General features: G+C 34.5%; 2 protein-coding genes across 2 annotated transcripts in view; one reads left to right on the top strand and one right to left on the bottom strand.

Moving 5' to 3' along the window:
• Trmt61 (tRNA methyltransferase 61) overlaps window positions 1–15,760 on the bottom strand; it is a 182,061-nt gene extending 166,301 nt beyond the window's left edge. Inside the window, exons 1-4 of the mRNA XM_088278302.1 lie at window positions 15,344–15,760; window positions 15,102–15,258; window positions 13,673–13,815; window positions 12,900–13,029 (exon numbers count right to left, since the gene is read on the bottom strand). Coding sequence (XP_088134428.1) covers window positions 12,900–13,029; window positions 13,673–13,815; window positions 15,102–15,258; window positions 15,344–15,538 — 625 coding nt within the window. The 5' untranslated portion in view covers window positions 15,539–15,760. The remainder of the gene's footprint in view (window positions 1–12,899; window positions 13,030–13,672; window positions 13,816–15,101; window positions 15,259–15,343) is intronic.
• A 419-nt stretch (window positions 15,761–16,179) lies between these two features.
• Window positions 16,180–23,481, top strand: MED24 (mediator complex subunit 24). The gene has a single exon (XM_088278229.1). The coding sequence runs from the start codon at window positions 16,350–16,352 to the stop codon at window positions 19,341–19,343; it is 2,994 nt and encodes a 997-aa protein (XP_088134355.1). The 5' UTR covers window positions 16,180–16,349; the 3' UTR covers window positions 19,344–23,481.
• The last annotated feature ends 451 nt before the right edge of the window (window positions 23,482–23,932 follow it).

Genomic DNA, 23,932 nt, shown 5'->3' with positions numbered 1-23,932 from the left:
ACATTGTATTATATTTTTAAACTTTAAAAACGTTCTCCTGAAAAATCAAGTTTTTTTTTATTTATGACGTTCTTGAAAGGAGTGAGCGATATTATTAACCTTGCTTATTATGTACAAGGCTTATAGATCATTAAGCGGATTTTACTTTCTTATAATAATATATAACTAAAAATACTTCTTTAGTTAGTCTTCTAAGCTTTTTTAAAAAAAAAAATGATAGTTATTTATATCACATGATATGAGAGAATGACTTATTTTATAAATACTTAATTTTTTCTTCAATAGTGATGTTCAATAATGGGCAGAATAGTGACCGTTACATAATTTTATAAAGTGATCACTCAAGCCAGCCAAATTTCTGATCGTAAATCCTGGTATGCTTAGACTTCTATCTTCTTTCGTATAAAAAACGATTGATGCCTTATATCGATATCATTAAAATTTTCGGGAATAATAAATAATTAAATTTTACAAAAAATGGATACATTTTACCACAAAATGACTGCCGAATCAATGAATGAAAATGAATGATTAATTTGAGCTTTACTTGGTAAATACCAGTATTTCTAAAAATCCATTCTGACACGTGTTTCGATGCATTCCGTAACTTTTTCAAATACCGTATGAGAAGCTTAGTCTAAAATTAAGAGTTGTGTCCTTGAAACGTTGAATGAATAGTTAGGAGCTGTTTCCTGTTTAATTTTTATCTTAAACTTAAATTTAAAATGCATAGATTTTACCACAAAGTGACTGCCGAATCAATTAATGAAATTTCAATTCAATTCAAACCCCTATCCGCACCCCAATGGTGCATAGGGCACTGCATTATACAAACACAGTGTTATCTTGATCGTTAACACACGAAAGAAAGGAAATCAGCCCTCCGCTTCAGGTACCAGTCCAGGGTAGTATTGAATAAATATTAGAAAAGAAATAATAATGAAAATAATAATTAATTGATAGAACACGAGGAACACGTGTTATTGTATGCAAATGTATGTAGAAAATGAAAAGCGATCATTCGCTTTGCGCACATTACATAATAATACATAAATCTCATTTTAATTGGTTCTAGGTATCGGCACCAACCAGCAGTTCAGCGGCTCAGCCACTCATGCCTCGTTCATTAGGAGGCATCACATCAATCGGATGCATCTCGGTGTTCCCGGACGAGATCAAAGCCTGGGAACCGCTGCAATAATGGCACAATACCAAATGCGCTCCTATTGCAGCGCGTCTGCGGGCGCAAGTCGGAATCCTCAAACGAGAGCAGCAGATTGATGTATGAAGAGGTTGGACGGAATAACTCGTCGCTAGTGGCACATGGCACATGGGAAGCGTGTCAAACGCGACTTAACCCACCGCCACCGGCGTTTACTCTTAATTTACAAAGTAACTCTTAAATTCGTCAGAATCAAACTGAAATTTCGGTTATGCACAATTTAACCCACGGCCACCGGCATTTACTCTTATTTTACGAAGTAACTCAAAATTTGTATTAAAAAAAAATTAGAATTAAAGTTTATTATGTACACAAATATTTCAATTTAATGCTATTTCTGTGAGCCTAAGAGGCTCATTATTACAAATAGATATTAAATTGTGGTAGAGTGGGTTCGAACCGAGAAACTCTGACTTAAAAGTTCGCGACACTAACCTCAGGACCACAACCCGACATATTTGTTAGAATCAATCTCAAATTTCGGATATACGTGACTAAATCCATGGTCTTCTTCTTCTTTAAACCCTCATCTGAACCCAATGGTGCATAGGGCACTGCGCCATATAAACGCAGTGTTATCTTGATCGTTAACATTGAATGAAAGATTCATCAGCGGTCCGCTTCAGGTACCAGCCCAGGGTAATATTGAATAAATATTTGAGTGAAAAATTCTATAGTCACCGGTGTTTATTTTTAATTTACAAAGTGACTCGAGAATTTGTCAGAATCAAAACCAAATTTTAAGTATACGCGACTTAACCCACGGCTACCGATATTTACTTTTAATTTGCAAAGTGACTGGAAAATTTGTCAGAATCAAACTTAAATTTCGAATATACTTTAACATTAACGTGTAGCTTTTTATATGCTAGAAAGCATGATTAAGTTGTAATTTTTATATAAATTAATAAAACAGGTTGTGAGTGTTGACAATTTGTTCAGAATTAATATCAGGATTTAAGAATTCTTTTAAAGGAAAATATCATCAAATATATAGTAATAGGTACATAAACGAATGTATGTGTATACATATATTGATGAAGAAGAAAATGTCGTTGTAAAAATTATACCATGCTGGAAGGTCCCGGGTTAATTCCCCAGGGGGGTCAAAAGATGCTATACGGGGGGTCAAAAGAAACATACATGTGCTATAAGTATGTAAAATATATTGTAAAAGCGTAACCATATGTTCGCTCCTATTTACCCAGGATTGGTAACCGAAGCGCAGGACTGATAACTACCGGTGCGAACTTGATCGATAATTATACACTAAACATTTTCATGTAGAGTCCAACAGAGTCCTTGTGTGCTCTGACCAAACGGTTGTTTTACAAGAATTCAATTCATTAAGCAAATACCTCAACTTAACGCTGATTGCGGGCGTAATTAGCCTTCTTGGTCGGACTTGTAGTGAAGTTGTAGTCAGTGCTTGGTAGTTACATACTACGATAACCAGACAACGCAAACAATTGCGAACACAGGCATATGTTTACGGTTTCAACAACGCACATAGAAGATTGCGCCGATTGACATTTATTGCGTAAAATGTGATAAAAATAGTATTTTTATTGAGAGGACCATCATGAAAATATGATGTTACTGAAAAGTGTGAGATATATGAAGGTTTATAAACCTGTAGCATGATAAGATATATTATTGGCATCATTAATGCATCAGAATGCCGTACAGTGGCGCATCTGATAGCTTGGAAATTTAGGTAGTTTCATCTATTCAAAATTAGTTCTCCTATGTGACAAACGTGCTATTCTTCTCCTATAACCCCTATCAGCACCCACGTGGTGCATAGGGCATCGATTATTGGATATAAGAGTGGAAATGCGATGCAGATGATGTAGTGCTCAGCGTGGAGGGAATGAAATGTATTAGGAAACGAAATGGTGGAGGAATAGTAGGTACTATAAGAGAGGTAAAGAAGAATAGCCACAATGGCTAGGGTGCTCGATGTTACATACTCGTACAGTACTAGCTTGTGTAAGTTGTAAACTGCTAATGCGTACGAGTCCTTTGAGGGAGTATTATTTGAAAGTGTTCAAATAACATTTAATACTGTTTTTCTGCACTTTTTCATTTAAAACAGAAATATTCCCACACATAGTGTTAAAAAAATTAAGCGAGAAGTTTCAAAAGAGTTTCCGCTAAAATATTATTTTTAATAATTTGCGTGCAGTTATCTATGTGCGCAATTGTCTTTGCGAGCTGTTGTTAATGTGGGCATTTTAGTGTGCGCAATTCGCTCACTCCTTTCAAGAACGTCATAAATCAAAAAACTCGATTTTTCAGGAGAACGTTTTTAAAGTTTAAAAATATAACACAATGTATTAAAAATAAATATCAAGCCACTTTTTGAACTTTTCACTGTGCAACAGATCTTTTTAGGTAAAACCTGAAGGTTCTTTCTCCATTTGAATAATATTTAGTATATTTAGAAAAACAATTAAACTATACATTTTCTTCAAAATGCAAAAACAACATTTTCTGCCCCGTAGCGGGTTAATATTAAGTTAAAAATATGCCTCTTTTGCTGGGATATAGTACATTTTCTGGGCATTCCGAAAACATGCACAACTGAAAATTGTCGATTTTTGATTTATGACGTTCTTGAAAGGAGTGAGCGAATTGTCATTTTGGCAGTTATCTTGTGCACATTTGTAATTATCCACCTGCTAAACCGTGGCATTTGACTCCCAGCAACGTGAAGTTAGCCGCGGCGACATTCCTCCGCCATCCAGCCCGACAGGGGAATGCAGAGAGTAAATATCAAATGAACTGTTTATTATCTGCGATCACGTACCCTGATTGCAGCCTACTCCCGGGTGATTGGTACAGTAGTAGACCATAACAATAAAGTAAAATTGACCAAAAACAAAATTAATACTGCCATCAACTGGTAAAAATAAAGGTTAGTCATGGTAAGTGACGTAAATCTACTAGTACTACCATCACGACGTTTACGGCAGGAGTACGCGGAGAGGATGGAACGCCACAATCTTCAGTTCTGACATACACTCTAGCGTCCTTCACATCCATACACCTAGCCATATATGCCCTCCAATTACGTAGATTTTTGACACCACCAGATTAAAGGTTCTGATTGATTTGATGTGTTGTCAAAACAGAAAAAATTGTAAATGTCCAAAAATTTCCCGCACTCGAAATATTTTTATTTTTCATTTATTAAAAAAAGTTATTTAAAAAAAAAGATAAATTTTGCGCTACCCTAAATCTGTTTATATACTGCAACTGTCAAGTTTACAAATGTAAAATATGATAGACAGTTTACTCGACCAAAATGTTTGAATGGATCATTCTCATGATGTGTTATTACTGGCTAATAAATTAATATGAAAAATCACAAGACTATCGGTAACATTCTTTTTGAAATCTGTAGAGAAGTAAGGGAGATAATGAGGTTTGAACTTTAGATATTTGAATAAAACGAAAAACGGACACCGCCATACGTCATCAAATATTGCGTCATTGGGTTTGTTATGAGGCGTATCTCTTTATGTATATGCTTTATAAAGCTGTAATAGTAGTAGCGTGGATTCGTTTCTGTGACGTCATACGTTACCAACTTACGAATATAACGTTTTCACGAAGGCGAGTTTTGCAAAAGAAAATTATGAATGAAAATATTGATTTTATCGCCTGTTAAAAACACAAAACGAGTCTTATACAATCCTTTATAGGTTGAGTATGTTAAATAAGATTTTTCCTCCCGATAAAAAAATACTCAACATTTTGAGTGTGTCCAAATACTTGTTCACAAAATCTGGATTATCTCCAATTACAGGAGTTATTTTCATATTATTTTTTGACATCTCATCAAAGATGAAGAAGAATATGGAAGTCTGGGCATTTACGAGCATTTAGCATTCAGATGTGTAAATAAATTATCTGGTCAAATTATTAGCTTAAATAATAAAAATGAAAATGGTATTTTCTGGCGTTTCTCATGTGTGTGATTATAATCCAGGATTCGGACCTCACATACTAATATAAGAGTTTCTGCTTAGTAAAAAGCTTCTTTACATCTCACCAATAGATGTCTCTAGTGAAGTTCTAGTGATTCAAGAACAAGGTTTCTTAATTGGTTCATATATATAGAACTTCCAAGAATTTGAGTAGTGTGGTTGTCAATAATGGGTAGAATTGGTGAATGTTACACGTGTGTAAAGTGATCACTTAAACCAGCCGATGACGGTCGTCAGCCCTGTAAATGCCCAGACTTCCATATTCTTATTCATCTTTGATGAGATGTCAAAAAATAATATAAAAAAATACTCAATTGTGGTCAACTACGATACGATCTACCCTTCTCATATTATTTGTTTAGTGTATAGACTTTGTGTTGTGTAGACCTGTGTACAAGATACACCGATCGTTATCGTAGATAGATATTTGTCGGAATAGATTTTATTTCAAACTATTTAGATTCGAATCTATTTGTTTGGCTCTGGTGTAGATACTTGATGTGGACGATAATCACGCTGGAAATCTTTCGGCCTTATCTGCTAATAATGGTTTGTTCCCAAACATGGACTATCTATCATCTACAGGTGAGATGGTCGCTTAGCAACAGAGTGTCATTTGAATATCACATATCGCTCACTCCTTTCAAGAACGTCATAAATCAAAAAACTTGATTTTTCAGGAGAACGTTTTTAAAGTTTAAAAATATAATACAATGTATTAAAAATAAATATCAAGCCACTTATTAAACTTTTTTCAGTGCAATACATCTTTTTAGGTAAATCCTGAAGGTTTTTTCTCCATTCGAAAAATATTTATTATATTTAAAAAAAAATTTAAACAATACCTTTTCTTCAAAATGCAAAAACAGCACTTTCTGCCCTGTAGAGGGTAAATATTAAGTTTAAAATATGCCTCTTTTGCTGGGATACAGTAGATTTTCTGGGCATTACGAAAACACGCACAACTGAAAATTGTCAATTTTTTATTTATGACGTTCTTGAAAGGAGTGCGAGATATATCAAATATGTATTACTTTTGTGTGTCCATATCCGAAATCATCCGAAGTTTTGAATCGAGTTTATTTCAAAATGTTTAGGAATCACATATTTACATATAAATATATATTTTTGTACAACAACAAAATTGTTGATATTCGTTTGTTCAAAATCTTAAATCTTGGTAAGATATTCAACGATTGCTTTGTAATTTCGACACAACGTAGCATTTGCGTACGAGGATGTTTATATATACAGGGTGTCCCATAATCCGACGTATTCCTTTTAAGGGGTGTAAGGCCAGATTATGACTCACCAAAAAATGAAAATATGACCTCAGTAAAAGTGCCTTAGTTTTCCAGTTATTTCTACTTTTATGAATTTTTTGAGTGCCACTTTTTCAATTTTTCATATTTTAGGATTCTAATTTTTGTTTCATAATACTGAATAAGTATTCTATTGATCACAGTCCAATATTACCAACACTGGCTTGCCTTGGCAGAAAAAAAATATTGATGCCCGGTCAATAATTTTAAAATAATTTTTTAGTTGACTTTCACTCTTTACCCTGAAAAAAAAAAAAAAATGACGCTAACCTGGCAAGTTATTTTAAAAGTTTGCTCAGTTTTTGTCATTTTAAAAACAGTATAACATTTACTAAATTTTACATTAGAAAAAAATATATTGTTTTTTTAATGCAAAATAAGCTGATTTTATAATTATTTCATTTATTAGGAATCCCAATGTATAGAATAGCTTTGTTTTAGTATAGTCAAGTGTTTATGTCAAATTGAATTATTTTTGTGTGTTATTGTGGAACAAAAATTAGAATCCTAAAATATGAAAATTTGAAGAAGTGGCATTCAAAAAACTGATCTAAGGGGTAGATTTTCAGAAAATTCATAGAAGTGGAAATATCTCGAAAAGTAAGGCACTTTTACAGAGGTCATATTTTCATTTTTTGGTGAGTCATCAGGTGACCTAACACCCCTTGAAATGAAATTTTGTTAATTTAATATATGTGATGCTTGTTAATTCAAAGATGAACGTAAATTGGTTATAAGCAAATATAACTGATTATAGCACTCGTACACGACCCTTTTATAAGTAACATATATGTATATAGGTCAGTCGTTTAGAACTATCAGCAGAGAGTTATTATTACCCATGGCTGTTGATCGGCCGTTCCGGGTTCGAATCCTCGCGGGGGACATTGTAGATCTCTGTGTCAGATTGAATGCACACTCGACTATTCCATTCTTCCTCATTCACATCCCACACACATCTGCGATGGCGGATTTCATCTCCCGAGGTGAAATGCATTCTCAATGAAATACTACCACACGTGTTGCGGAGTTCACAGATAAGACGCTAGTACCGTTACTAGACATTATAAATTTGCGAGTGTCATGCCACAATATTGCACAGTTTGCATCGAAATTGGCTTGACGGAATACCTAAAGAAATTACTGAAGGTATCACATTATCCTTAAAATTTATGAGGCAAATAAGTTGGTAAAAGAAGCAAAGAAAGACAGAAGAAAAGTTGGCAAGATCAAGTACTTCAAATACTTAAAAGTGGTCAAGTAAGAAGTTGGAATAATCGGTGGGTATGTATGTGGAGATCCATGAATGTGGAAAAGGCGAAGATCGTTTGCAAAGACAGATTGCTGTGGCGTTCTATTCTCTCTGCCCACCCCTGCTGGGAAGCGGCGGAAAGATCTACATTCACCCCTTTCAAAAACCACAATTTTGGATTTGCGAGCATTCATCAGTAAATCGATTACAGTAAATACACTTATATATTTTTTTTAAAAACTACCCCCCTCCCCCTCCTTTACATTAATCTTGCATTCTGTTACATCATTGTCTCTTTCAAGAATGATTTAGCTCTCGTAAAATAAACAACCTGACTTAAAGCTCGAAAAAAGCTTACATTTGCCATAAAATCAGCTTTAATACGTAATTACTAGTCCTATACGGTCCTATACGGAGCGCAGAAAACAAAAGAGGTTAAAAGAGAATAATAAAATAATTCCGTTCTCGAATCGGGGCGGCTCGTTACGCGTCAGGGGTTTCATTCGTTAGGACGCGGCGTGCATTATTTCCATCATTAGCCTGGCATAAATGGCGAAATTGAGGGTATCAGTGTCGGGAGCTGTTGCGTACAAAGGCCGCTTGATTGAATGACGCGCGCCGCGGTGCCGGAGTCACACTGCGGACGCAAGGATCGGACCCATTGTTTCGGGCAGAAAAAGGAATCGAGAAAGCTCGGAACTTGGAAGTATAACGAATGTACATTCCTTATACTTGCAGGTACTTAATGAATGGCGGACATATTACAAAGTGCTGGAATCGAAGGCGTTGCTGATAATAAATCGATCTTAGAGTTGAAATAATTTGTATATGCGTATAATTAAATACTCGTACAGTGAAAATGTGGAGGTCCTCACCAAAAAGTAACATTAATATTACTAAAAACATATTTTAAATGCAAATCTGTTCTGTTTACTGTATTCCACCGAAATCTTAATAAAAGTTGCGACAAAACGTGACCAATCCCGTGTTAAACCAATATGAAATAATTAAATCGCACCAAAACGTATCAATTTTACAAGCTAGAATTCCTGATTCATTAAAATCATTTATAATGGAAATGTAACGTTTTGTTGAGGACCTCCACATATGTTGTTTTTAATAAACTAATCAAATTAAAAGTTTATTGACAACACATTGAGTGTGTTAAAATACAATAAGGATTTGGAAACACCTAAAATGTTGTGAATAAAATGACTGGTAAAATTATGATAGTCCGCCTCCGTAGAGTAATGGTCAACGTGCTTGGCTACCGTGCTGGAGGTTTCGGGTTCGTTTACCAGGGGGGGGGGGTCAAATAAATATAGGTGTCTTTTTTTCACGCTGATCACCTTTCCTTCACGTGTTAACGATCAAGATAACACTACGTTTATATGATACAGTGCCCTACGCACCATCTTGTATGTATGAAGGTTTGAAGAAGAAGAAAATTATATGCTTCATAAAAATTGCACCCCCATCAACACAATAGTTTATGTAAACAAATGATTTCAGTTTTTTTTAAATATCGTGTAAGTACGATTTCACGTAAGTCAAAATCAGGTAAGTAGAGGACGTACTGTAGTTGTAATTTTATTGTATAAAATGCAGTTAGTCCACCAAGAAATGTCCGTACAAAAGACCCAATAACAAAGACCTCATAAGCATATAGTGTGTGTGAATTTAAGATTTATGATATATGTATTCGTATTGTGCTAAATACATTTATTTATTACAATTACTGTAGGTACGTAAACATGAAGTTACATACATAAACATTGGAATAATGTTTCCTATGAAGATAAGTAGATGATTGAGTCGTCGTGTGTCAGAGCCCTAGAACTGTACAAATGGGTTGTTATGAACATTTTGAGCATTATTGCATTCTGAAGCATTGCAATTATTGCCATTACCGGAGAAACGTAGAAATACTCGATGATTTGTTTTATTGACGATCGTGTTAAGTGTTCCCATAAGGCAGTGATTCCCGACCTTTTTTAAAAGCGAGGGTATATCATTAAAAAATCAACCGTAAAAATGTGAAATAAGAGTATTATTTTTTTCACCATTTAATGCGTTTTCACAACAAGCTACAATCATTATGAGGTATTGCGTTATGCGACATATTTGGATTCATTCTAACCTTTATTCGCACCCAGTGGTACATAGTATTGACGCAGTGTTATCTTGATCATTACTTACATGAAGGCAAGGTGCAGGCGCAGATAACTCCTGCGCGTCAGGGACCAACCCAGGGTAATATTAAATAAATATTAGAGCGTAAAATCGCTTGTATTTATTTTCACCCCCCCCTTCTGGGAATCGAACCCGTGATCCCTAGCACGGTAGCTAAACACGCTAACCAGTACATCATAGAGGCGGACAAATTACATATAAATGTTTAGATACAATTCTATTATTTATATTAATTTGGCATTAATTTAATGACATAGTATGATGATTGAAATATAAAAATAAAACACTTGTATAAGACCATTTTTGAGATAACCAATGTAAACATCACTAGTTTTGAGAACTACACATATTCTTATCGAAAGGTGTTAATGAGGACATCTATAGTTTTCGAAACTTATCGTGTTTGCATTGAAGTGGTCTTATACGCGGGTTTATGTTTTTTCAAATAAATATTTTGATACATTTCCGCTTCAAATGACTATATTCTATATATATATTTTAAAGGATATGGCCATTTGATTTTTTCGATAGGAGGGTAGATATAATCTAGTAGGTATAAACGACGCAATAGGGATCTACGTTTAAAAATATTACGATGATAATGATATTTTATTTCTGTACGATGCAGAATAAATTTTCTAAATGGATATTTCAAATTATCAACAAACATTTTTACATTTTCGCGCTCTACAAAATCCATGATGTAGCGATCGATGCATTTTATTCGCGATACGGTATAAAATCGTACATCGAAACAAATTCAAATAATGAATCTCTATCATATTATACTTACAAAATGCATTGAAAAGTTTTAGAACTATAAAAAATGTTATTTTTTGACATCTCATCAAAGATGAAGAAGAATATGGAAGTCTGGGCATTTACGGGGCAGACGACCGTCATGGGTTGGTTTAAGTGATCACTTTACACACGTGTAACATTCACCAATTCTACCCATTATTGACAACCACACTACTCAAATCCTTGGAAGTTCTATATATGAACCAATTTAGAAACCTTGTTCTTGAATCACTAGAACTTCACTAGAGACATCTATTGGTGAGATGTAAAGAATGAGTGTCTACGCGAGTCTGGATTTACAATAAGGGATTTCTATTATACTAGTCAATCTTCGGCTAGATATATTAAAAAATTATAAATTTACTTTCAAGTGTCGCGGGTTAAATGTATTTTGGTTCGCCGGCCACTGGTTTTGGTTTCTTGCTTTTAAACAACACCTACTTAGGGCTCAGGAACATTATTTTGTATTTGCTTTGGTTGCGAAACGTCCAGAATAATAATTGCAACCTTTAGTAATGGGATATATATTTATTAGCCAACACCCGCTAGTTTGTAGTTGGCATAAAATTTAACAATGACTTAAGCTGGAGATTACAATAAATCTCGTCCTATTTCCGCGACTATAAGTCACCAGACAGTGAAAATATTATTTAAATTAACGTGCGGTAAGTCTTCACGTTAAAGGCATTATGTTTACGCTTAACGTGACGTAATAGCTGTTTCAGTAATCGATTTATTTCACCGTAATCGATTATTCAGCATGTGTTGCTGATGATAAATAAATCGTCTACGCGATGGCATAAGGAACAACAGGATAAGAGAAATATGCGAGATCGAAGATGTTGTTAGGTGGGGAAGGCAACGAAGGAGACAATGGTATGCGCATGTGACGAGAATGGAACCATCCAGACTCCCTTACATTGCATTGCACGGTCAATCCCAAGGTAGACGACTTCCAAGCAGACCTCTAAACAGATGGTTTGACAGCTGGGAATCAACATCGTAGGAGGCGAATCCCTCTTAAAAACAAGCCACAAGGCCTACACCAAAAATAAGAAGAAGAAGCCAGATTGACTTGCAGGAATATTTTCTCTGCATGCCTTCCGAGTGTCTTGTCTTATTAACAAACATCTGAAATTTCGTCGTGAGTTTTCACCTGAACCTCGGGACGTGGACCTGACTTGGGAGGTCGCCAAGGAGCTGGCAGCCGGCAGAAAATTTTGGGGGCAGTTTGTGGACTCGATGTGCTCCACATAGGCATCGGTTATGGGTTAAGTAAATATGTCAAATATGACAGGCGCTGTGGTATGGTTGGGCAGAGGCTCAACTGCGAAACAGTCGTCGCGGGTTCAATTCCCACAAATTGCAAAATTAATTGAAGAAATATTTATTAATAAGAATTGGCCAACAACAATCTAACGTCCCTATTCTTACTGTCGTATATACACACAAGCCTCTTACAATAGGTGCTTTTCGGATTATTCATTTTTTATTTTTAAATCTTCACAAATCGCGTACTCCTTTCAAACAACGTCATTTATCAAAGAAGTAGATTTTTCTGGAGATCGTTTTTAATGTTTAAAAATATAATGAAATGTATTAAAAATAAATATCAAGCCACTTAGTGAACTTTTTACTGTGCAACAGATCTTTTTTGGTAAAAACTGAATGTTTTTTTCCATTTGAAAAATATTTAGTGTATTTAAAAAAATAATTAAACAATACATTTTCTTCAAAATGGAAAACAACACTTTCTGCCCTGGAGCGGGTAAATATTAAGTTTAAAATATGCCACTTTTGCTGGGATATAGTACATTTTCTGGGCATTCCGAAAATATGCACAACTGAAAATTGTCAATTTTTGATGTATGACGTTGTTGAAAGGAGTGAGCAAAATGTAATAAATATAATGTTTCAAAATTGGGTAGAAATGAGGGATTGATAATATCATTGATTGATGGTATATTAAACTGTAAGTTTTGCTTTAATAATTTAAAAACGTTGACGAAGTTTCACACAGTCAAATATTGTTTTTTTTTTAATTTCACACAATTTACATACTATGTGAACTTGATGATATTAGAAAAGTATGCAGCGGAAACAGATTCACTTACCTCCACTTTTAAACGCTTTCATAGCATGAGGGACAGCTGTCCAAGGTCCAGGAAGATCTAGAAATACAGCATCCACTTTTCCATTCAGATCATCCCCAAAACCAGACAAACAAACATCTCGGTGACGAGCCTAGGACAAACAATAAACATTTTTAGTGAAAATACTAAATAAAAACTTATTTACTTTATATTATTTTTTGACATCTCATAAAAGATGAAGAAGAATATGGAGGTCTGGGCATTTGCGGGGTTGACGACCGACATAGGCTGGTTTAAGTGATCACTTTACACACGTGTAACATTCACCAATTCTACCCATTATTGACAACCACACCACTCGAATTCTTGGAAGTTCTATATATATGAACCAATTTTTGAAACATTATTCTTAAATCACTAGAACATCACTAGAGACATCTATTGGTGAGATGAAAATAAGCTTTTTACTAAGCAGAAACTCTTATATTAGTATGTGAGGTCCGAATCCTGGATTACAGTCACACACATGAGAAACGCCAGAAAATATCATTTTCATAAATTATTTACTTTACTTTACGTATGGCTCTGGCAAGACTCAATTCCATAAGGCTTCACCCGTATGGGTGGTGCCTTATGGGATTGAGTCTTGGCTCCAGTTTTGTCAACCAGTCCATCGCCTTCGGGATGGTCTCATGGATATCCCGAAGGTCCCCACCAAACCCTTCGAGCCGGCAGTCCTGCACTATGTGTCTTATGGTATAATGTAAACAGTTTAGAATATAATGTACACTTACTGTCACAAAATCAGCAACACCGTGATTATTAAATTCTTCTGAGGCCAGAGTAGCCCGGTTTTCATGAAAATCAAAAGTGAAAAGGTGTCCGGAAGGTTTCAATGCCCTGATAAAGGCATGGGATAAGGAGCCACTTCCAGTTCCTGTATGATTAAAATATTAAAATTACATATAAACAAAAAAAAAATTAAAAATTTATTTTATTCGTTCGGGAATTGTACAGCTTTACATTTAAGAAAGTAAATAATAAAAAATAGTTACAATGACAATAATAAACATTACATTACATTAACAAAAAAAGTTACATCAATAAAAATAAAGCCAATTCAACAATTCCATATTTATGTTTTAATAACTATTAAAAACATTCAGAGAAAAAAAAAGAGTATGGCATAAAAAATTGATTTTGCAGGATGGAGAAGGAAAGGAGAAGAATTGATGAGGGTGATTAAAGGATTTTTTTTCTAGGTAAGAAGATTAAAGATAAAAAATAAGAATAAATAATAAGAATAAAAACAAATAAAAAATACTTTAAAATAATAATATACTGCATTAGCATTAGTATCTGGAAATAGATTTTATAGAAGTATTCTACTATGATTTCATACATGAAAAAAATATTACCCGTGTGATAGCTAGTAGGTACATTGTGAGGTTTAAAAAAAAACTGTGTCTAAGAGTGACTTAATTAAAAAAAAAGGAAATGCCCAATATTATATAAGTACCAGAAGATTTAAAAATATAGTAGTTAATGATAACTTGATTTGGAATTCAATAGGCAGTACTATTTTTATATGGACTTTACAAATATTTACTACCCTCAAATTTACAGATATGTGTATACCCATACATTTTTAAGTGCATATTTCAGTACAACGTGCAATATCTAGTTATTGGAATAGCACCAAAAGAGGAAGAAGAAAAATAAAAATGTAGTTGGGTTGTGGTCCCGTTGTTAGTGTCTGACTTTGAGTCCTAAATTCATCCCCCTACTCTGCTATTTCCAATATAAGTTTTTTATTCACCCGAAAATAATATTGAATTGAAATGTTTTTGTTTATCATAAAAATACCAATACTTTTGACTTAATTAAACCTACACATAAACTAAATATAACTAATATTGTCCACCTCCGTTGTGTAATGTTTAGCGTGTTAAGCTACCATGCTGCAGGTCATGGGTTCGATTCCCAGGGGGTTTAAAATAAATATGGGTGATTTTCACTCTCATGTATTTACTATCGCCCTGGACTGGTACAAGAAGCGCAGGACTGATAACCTCGCCTTCATGCAATTAACGATCAAGATAACACTGCGTCGCTACGATGCAGTGCCCTATGCACCATTGGGTGTGGACAAGGGTTACAAATTGAATTAATGTAAACTAAAAGGTTTTTTTATTTTCTAGAATAAAATAAGTTATTGATTACCCGCTTCAACAACAACACTTCCTGGACATATTTCTAACTGGAATAAGATCATGCTTATATCAGGAGTGTAAATAATCTGGGTCCTGTGAGGAAGCGTTAAGGTCCACAGTTCTGGAGTTGGTTGTAACACATGAGCCCATCCTTTCGATAACTCTACCTGTTAAAATAAAATCATAATTACTATAAATTCTATCGAAGGTAGGTATTTTTTTTACACATTAATGATTATGTCATATAATTACCTTCTCTCCAAACTTTTTTCCTATTAATGTTTTCACTTTCAGGGCACCAAACATGGTTTGAAAAACGTTTTCAACGAGTATGCCTTTTTTGTTTTTAATTTCCGGATACACGTCGATCGCATGCATTGTGTTACTCATATATAATATGACTGTATCTCCTTCTTCAATAATAATTTTGTTGTTGCAAAAACTCATTTTTAATTTATCTTTATAACCACCAAATTATTATAACCTCAATTTGTCACAGCCGGCGTACTGAAAGTACAAATACAGAAAACACCCGATTTTATTTTAAAACTGTTTTTTAAAACCTTTAAATTTAAGCCAATGAACAATCACCTCAAAAATAAAAGTTAAATTCTTTGATTAGGTGCAATTTTGACGTTTTACATGCGTGAAACATAAACAAAAAGCAATGCTTTTAAACGTCAAAATAAAGCCACTGTTTTTGTGCTAGTGTTTTACTCTAGCGGACAAAATTTAAAATAGATTTGTTCTGGATCCGAAACACTAGTAAACGATTTCAATCTTTGTAGAGACCCGGTTCTATTCATTTGTCCGTGTTATTTGTCTCTAGATCTTCGTTTTATAAAATAAAATAAAAAATACAGTCCTAAAAATTTTTAATATTGCAAACAGATTGTCACCTTCAAAATCAATTTGAAGCCATTTTATATCAATCTTTAACTTCACTACGAGATAAAGGGAACGCTTATGAGCTTGTTTATCAAGTTGATAAAAAACGTTAAACGGGTCTTTTTGATCCGGTTCAGTGAATCAGTTACGAATACGTAAATTTACAGCTCTGAGATAAACTAACCTAATTTCGGCAAAGCTTGACGTTTGCTATTTCGGGTATCGGTCGTTTCGTGTTCGTGTCCGCTCTTTAGCAATTGTTTTCCGGACGCGATTACAATATTTTCACTTCAAAATTACTTTGAATGTAAAATAAACACTAATCAAAATGGAATAAAGTGAACTTTTTATGTGATATTCTTGGTTAACGATGCGTAAACCATTTGTGTTTTTAAACATGGAAGCGTCAAAGACTACAAGCAAAACTAGTTCTTTGAAAGCTCTTCTTCTTAAGGCTTGGAGAGAGAGATGGACGGATTTACAATGGGGAATTAATATAAAAACCGTACTACCCAGAGGAGTAAGCGGCGATGTCTATAATCTGGCGGACTGTATTTTGCAACAAGCCATGGTCGGATGCGGGGCAAATCAACTCGTCATATCGTATTTGAGACATTCTCTCAGTGCCCAGTTGGTTTCCCACGCCGCAGTCCTACAAAGAATTGCCAAATTCGATTCCTTCCACAAACCCCACTGTGTAATGAGCCTTTTGGAATTCGTCGAAAGCATTCTCGATGGGGTAACTTGCAGAGGCAAACTTGAAGAAGGTATCCTCGCTGCCTCTGTTCTTTCATTAGTCCATTGGCTTCTACAAGTCTACCATTACACATTGAGCAAACATCCGTCTTCCATTCCGCCTCATTCTCCATACTTAGAATTGTTAGATAAACCCGCAACATTATTGAACAGCATTGTCAACTGCGACTTCCTCATTTCAATGGTGTACCTAGCGAGATTAGATGACCAAGAGCAGTACGCCGAAATAATCAAGAAGTGTGCCGAGATAACTTCCTTGAAGATGCTCAATACGCAATTCAAATCCAGCGTTCCTATTGATGAATCGTTGAACAAAATAGGAAATTTAGAAATAGATAAATTTTCATCTCTGAATGAAACAGTGGAACCGGTCACATTCTGTCTGCAAGCGCTTCTCGCTATCGAACTATTAGCAAATCCCAATGCTGATACTCAGGTGTTTGTGAATGAACTTTTGATGGTCAAGCGCGTTAAAGGATACACGATGGGCCGCCTCTACTACGAACTCATCCGAGGATGCTTGATATCTCTCAACGACGTCAGCGGAAGTCCATCCAAGCAGTCTATTTGGGGCGCTTTCACATTCCTCAAAATCCCCCAAATAATTCATCAGCTACATAATGCTGTCCGATCTCTCGACGACAAGACGGAATACAGCGAAGATATAGTCGAATCTTTCAATCTGTTATTGCAAACGACACCTTTACTCGACATCCTCGATTCTAAATGTTCCTGCAATTGTATACAATCTCTTCTCGAAGGACTTTTTAAGTTATCACTCATATCGGAGGAACAGTTGACGAACTTCAGGGAAAAAAGGGAAATTACAAGTACCAGATTGCAGAAGTTGGAACCTACCGGTCTTCAGGGATCCATCCAGACATTCATCATGAGGGCTGAACCCACTCTTGCCGGTATTCTCAAGACAATGAACGCAGATTTTCTCAAAATACACGACGCTCTTTACGGCATGTTGTGTCAAGTTCTTAGTGGTAAAAGTTTGGAAGTGATTCTCGCAGTAGCTACCGTGGAAGGCAAGTTGAAACAGTTTGTTTCGAAACTAATCAAGTTCAACGAGTGTTCTTTACAAGTAAGCGGAGACATAGGAAAGGGGTCACAATCGAGAACCTTACTTTTTGATATAACCTTTTTATTTCTTTGTTCCATTGTCCAGCACTACGGAGCAGAAGCCGTCTTAGACGAAGGCGGGGAATCATTTTTCGAACAATGGGTGAGGGACTGTATGGTTGAAAAGGGAGTTCCCAAGTCCCCCGATCAAATGCTTCAAAAGTGTGAAGCGTCGAAAGTCGATCTCCTTATCCGGCAATTGAACTCCCCGGACTTCGATTTTAAGAATAGTCAAATGAAGTGTCATGACTTATGCATCAATGTATGTGGCGCAATAAAGGAAGTACTCTTTGCTTGGGAGCAAGGGTCATTAACCGCTACGGATGTAAAACGTATTTTGGACTCGTTGAAACAAAAGATGGCATCTCTCGCTGTCTGTGCCTCCGCTTGGTTGTGCTCCTATATGCATATCGTTCACCACGACGCATTATTAAAGCCTATCAACATGGTTCATCAATTCTTGACACCTCTTAGTGAAATGGAGTTATCCCAAAGTGACAACTTAAAAGAGAAGTCGGTTCTGATGTTCCAGATTATAAGAAAAATGCAATACGACGTTCACCCGCACACTGCTTCCAAGACCAAGATGTTATCCTTGAGTCATAGTATTATTTCTCGTCAACCGATAGTCGAGCAACTCCAGGAAGTATGGGAAGACGTAAAAGATCAAGGGTGGCTGCATATCGAAGCGACACATACTTTCGAAAGTCTTTTAAACACGGGAGGTCCCGTTTGGTTCGTTACTAATTTGGTGAAAGAAGTTCTAAAATTCCGGTATCAGGAAGATCTCCATAGGGCTATAGATTTAGCTTTTGCATTGTTTCACCTCAATATCGAACAGTGCACTCAAGCGCTTCTATTGCAAGTTTTACCGCAGTATTTGTATAATAGTCAGCAAAGCGAAGAGTTGGTGGAACCTCAAGCGTCAGTCTTGGCCAAGTTATGCGTTTACTGTATTTATGCCGCTTTAGAATATAGTCACTCCAATCCATCCACTAACAATACTAAGAAGAGAGGAAGGTATGAGGATGCTGAAGATATCGAGGCAATCTGTCCTACAAATAAAGTTAGAAGACTGAACGATAACACGGCGGAGAGCAGTACGCTCTTTGCGAATACTTTACCTATGCAAAGCTGTAATCAGAAGACTGTTATATTGAAAGAGCCCTTACAGTCCGCGTTGCAAGACTCGTTTAAAACGTTTTCTCAGTTGGTTGGACGCGACGGCGAAATATCTCCCCAGACCCACTTCATATTCCAATTCCTGGTGTTTATGGTTCAGTGTGGGAAAGACAGAGCCAGAGTTGTGCTTCAGGGTATGCCGAGTGATCTTGTCGCTACTCTCGTGAAATCACTGCCCGAGCAATTCAACACTGGCTTATTATTGAGACTTTATGACCTGAGCACTGTCGGAGGTAGAAAATCTACAGCCAGGGATTTGTGCATGCTAAGAAACATGCAGCTTAGGCCACTCAGTTAAACAATTTTTTTTATACATTCTGACTTAATATGAGACTGCTGGTAAGAAGGACAGCAATCTCCAATTTAATTCATAATCTTAATGTCATATGTGATATATCGCTCACTCCTTTCAAGAACGTCATAAATCAAAAAACTTGATTTTTCAGGAGAACGTTTTTAAAGTATGAAAATATAACATAACGTATTGAAAATAAATATGAAGCCACTTATTGAATGTTTTACTGTGCAACAGATTTTTTAGGTAAAACCTGAAGGTTTTTTCTCCTTTTGAAAAATATTTAGTTTATTTAAAAAAATAATTAAACAATACATTTTCTTAAAAATGCAGAAACAACATTTTTTGCCCTGTAGCGGGTAAATATTAAGTTAAAAATATGCCTCTTTTGCTGGGATATAGTACATTTTCTGGGCATTCCGAAAACATGCACAACTGAAAATTGACAAATTTTGATTTATGACGTTCTTGAAAGGAGTGAGCGATATGTTCAAGAGAAATCCGATAAATTTATGGATTGCATAGAAATACAATATATTTATAAAAATACTTTCCTCTTACTAAGTATGTAATACGAATTTCTTACCGCTGATCAGGTTCCATATTTGATATCAAGATTATAGATAAGATTGGACATTGCTCTCTTTGTTTTTAGTAGTGTAATTTGAGCATAAAAGACATCCGCAAACGGTAATATAATCTCTTTTTATATTTCAATTTTCAGAAAAAAGTTATGAGAGTATAAAATAGGAAAACTGATTTTTTATAAGGGTGTTGACTGACCGGAGCATTTCGTCATAACGTAACGTCGTAACATCGCTCGCGGCGAGCATCAACGAGCATCCGAAACTATGGATGGAGCGCTCGGCTCACTGTACTGACTGCCTGAATGCTAGCATCGTAACGTGTTACGTTACGACAAAATGGCTCCGGTCAGTCACCACCCTTAGAAGTGAAGAAATGTAATATTTTATAACAATTTAAGTGTAATACTTATCAGTATAAAATCCCTTCATGGACATCACCGTTAAATATTCTTTTTTAAATGTATTAATTTTTTAATTATTAATTAATTTATTAAAAACATTTCATAAAGCATTAAATTTTTTTAATATACTCTTGCCTTTATATAAAAGACTATGTACTGTATTTTTCAAATGTTGCTTTAGTAATGTGTATGTGATTATCTGTATATATTTTGGTCTGTACTGGTATTATGATGTTTTGAAACAAAGACATTTTATCATTTGCTTAATGGTAATAGCTTGAAAAAATATTAATTGTCATTTTATTTCTACTAAAGTATAAGCAATGTATTGAAATATATAAAATGAAAGACTATTATGGACTTTCTGAACACTTTCTCTATCATTCATCATTCACTTTGGTATTACACAAAGTGAACAATGTCTATTACCATACCACAAAGTTAACAATGCTTTTAATATACAAAATACACTATGGAAAATTGTGTCATTCATTAATTTGATACTTACACCAGTATTGTATTTTAAAATCAGTGCTGATTTATATTTTGTAAATATTATAATTCATATACCAAAATCTGAGGTTTTTAATAAAAGTATCTGGGCCAGTGCTACTCATGAAAACTTACCGCTAGTGTTTTGTATCAGTTTGGATAAAAAAAAAATAAACAAGTCTAGAAACATAAGAAATAAGATAAGAGTTTGGAAGTAGGTGAGGTTTTGTGAAGTATTAATGTGTGTGCAGTAGCGTGTTACTTTATTCACTCTTTGACTGACTGCATTAGAAGTTGTGCGTGAATGAAAATGTGGGATTATGTGGTTGATTATGCACTGTTAGCTTTATCCATTCCCCGTAGTGTCAGTATTACAATAATTAATAAAAACTGATGATAATACATGCTATATCATATGTACATATGTGCAACATCAGTTAAAAAAACAATAAAATGTGTGTTATTTGAAATTGTGAAAAAAAATACTAGTTGTTTCTTGCGAGTCATCAATTTGGAGTGTTTGTATTATTGCAGACAATCCGTAGAGATGAGTGCAGTAAAGAACAGTCTAGTCTTGCCATCCAATAACCGACTAGGGCATAGATTAAGGTTTTGGTTAAAATGCCTCTACCGGGGCGGTTACCAATTAGGTGGCAGTTATGCAATAATGATTTTATTGAGAAAGTATTAGTTGCCTGATAATCAGAATATGTAATACCTACTGAAAATGTGCTGTTTCAGCAAAATTAACAAATGTTGAAATAATTGTTGCTCACTTGGCCTTTAAAAAAAAAGCTAATTCAGTGATATCTTTGTTTATTATATCCAGAAATAACTCTAGGTATAGCGCAATGTATAAAATTCATTTTACATTTAAGGATTGTGTTATGAAAAAAATAATATCTTCAAATGCTTTTTTTCTCATTATGTAAAAATGTTTTGCACTGAAATCAATACATCTAAATGACATTACAAATTAACCCTTTGCCCAATTTGCCCGTATCACATACAGGCAAAAAATGGGCCTTTGCGGATTTGCCGGTACCTAGTATGGGCACAAAAAAATAGACCTTTGCCGGAAAAGAAATAGCTCAAACTGATTTTACTGTTGTAAAGGCACGAGTAGTAGATAATAATGGGGTTATGGGCTAGAAATATTAGATGGAAAACTTTTCTAAGATCAGTTTGAATTCAGTAGTTAAAATTTCTCTTAGCTTAAACATTCAATAAAAACATTGAAAGGCATAAAAACTTTAAAATATTTTTATGTGATGCATTTTTTCATTATCAAGAAAAAAAACCTGACCTTTCCCAAATAAAATCTTCATTAAAACTCACCAGTCAAAAGGTTGAATGTGTCGGGTTGTGGTTCCGTAGTTAGTGTTGCGGACTCTTGAGTCAGAGTTTCTCAGTTCGAACCCACTCTACCACAATTTGATATCTTTTTCTAATAATGAGTCACTTAGGCTCACAGAAATAGTATGAAATTGAAGTATTTTTCTAAATAATAAAAACACAAATATTTCTCTTTTAAATTAAAATTGAATTCCCAAGTTGGAATGTGACATATTTTTACTGGATTTTGTAGTTTGATGGATATTTTTGCTGGTCCCATCATTGTATTTACTATGGATCATATCTTACTTATATCTTCTGGTATGTAACACTTTATTGCTGATTTTTTAGTGCGTCAGCAGTGGTGTGCGGATATAAATGTAAGGTGGAGGTGGTGGGGGTATGCATTACTTGCTCTAATTGAAAACAAAACTAATTTCAGCAAACTGAAATGTAATTTTGGTAGAATTTTTTAATCTACAACATTTTGAGTGTGTCCAAATACTTGTTCTCACTCAAAATGTTGTAAATAAATTAATTGGTCAAATTATAAGCTAAAATAATAATAATGAAAATTATATTTTCTGGCGTTTCTCATGTATGTGATTATAATCCAGGATTTGGAGCTCACATACTAATAACAGAGTTTCTGCTTAATATGTAGCTTCTTTTCATCTCACCAATAGATGTCTCTAGTGAATCAAGAACAATGTTTCAAAATTGGTTCATATATATAGAACTTCCAAGAATTTGAGTAGTGTTGTTGTCAATAATGGATAGAACTGGTGAATGTTACACGTGTGTAAAGTGATCACTTGAACCAGCCTATGACGGTCGTCAGCCCCGTAAATGCCCAGACTTCCATATTCTTCTTCATCTTTGATGAGATGTCAAAAAATAATATGAATTTATTAATCATTATGCAGTATGTGACAAAATCAATATAAAATTTAACCTGTCTTTCAATTTTGAGCATAATATCATGTGAAAATTTGTCATTGATATGGCTCCTTAAACATGTTGGGTACCTATGTATATTAAATAAGCTATTTGCTAATTTTCTTGGAAGTAAAGTGGTACACTATTTAATTATATAAAAAATATAAAAACATTGTGTCTCAAATATGTGTATATAATATTCAAGCAATAAGTCGAATGGAAATTATGATAGTTAATCATTGTTGTAATTAACACTAGCTGAATTAAATAATAAAAATTATGCGTCTGTAGAGATGATGCATAATGTAGGTAATTGTTGAAGTTTTTTTTTTCTCGTATAAAGTCTATCTGTATATCGAATTTATAAATAAAACATTTTACCTTTCATTTCTTCTTTTTATTTATTCATATAACCCCTAGATGAATATACACACACTGCTGTGAAGGTAGTTTTTTTAACAAGCAAAAAAAAAACTGCTGTGAGGGTGTTTTTTTTACAAGCAAAAAAAATGGTATGATTTTCTTTTTAATACCTTAATCTCTAAGTACAGGGTGGCACAAAATTAATCACCTTATCGGAAGATGTTATAATTTTTGCAAATGGTGTCGCACATCAATCATATTTGATATTTGCGAACTAGACAGCTGCAGTATACCAACAGATTCAGGGTGGTGCAAAATTAATCATCTAATTTTAAATATTTTTTTTAAAATGAATAAATAAAATTAAGTAATGAAAATCTGTATTTGGACCTTTACAATTTTTTCTGTTAAGTAGAAAAGATGATATCTGTCAAATAGCTGCCGCCAGTGTTAATACACATTTGTACCCGTTTTA

This window comes from Brachycentrus maculatus, unplaced genomic scaffold (assembly GCF_059751285.1).
Source record: "Brachycentrus maculatus isolate JH-2025_06_01 unplaced genomic scaffold, ASM5975128v1 h1tg000055l, whole genome shotgun sequence".
Classification (NCBI taxonomy): Eukaryota; Metazoa; Arthropoda; class Insecta; order Trichoptera; family Brachycentridae; genus Brachycentrus; species Brachycentrus maculatus.
This window is presented reverse-complemented; position numbering and strand designations above follow the sequence as displayed.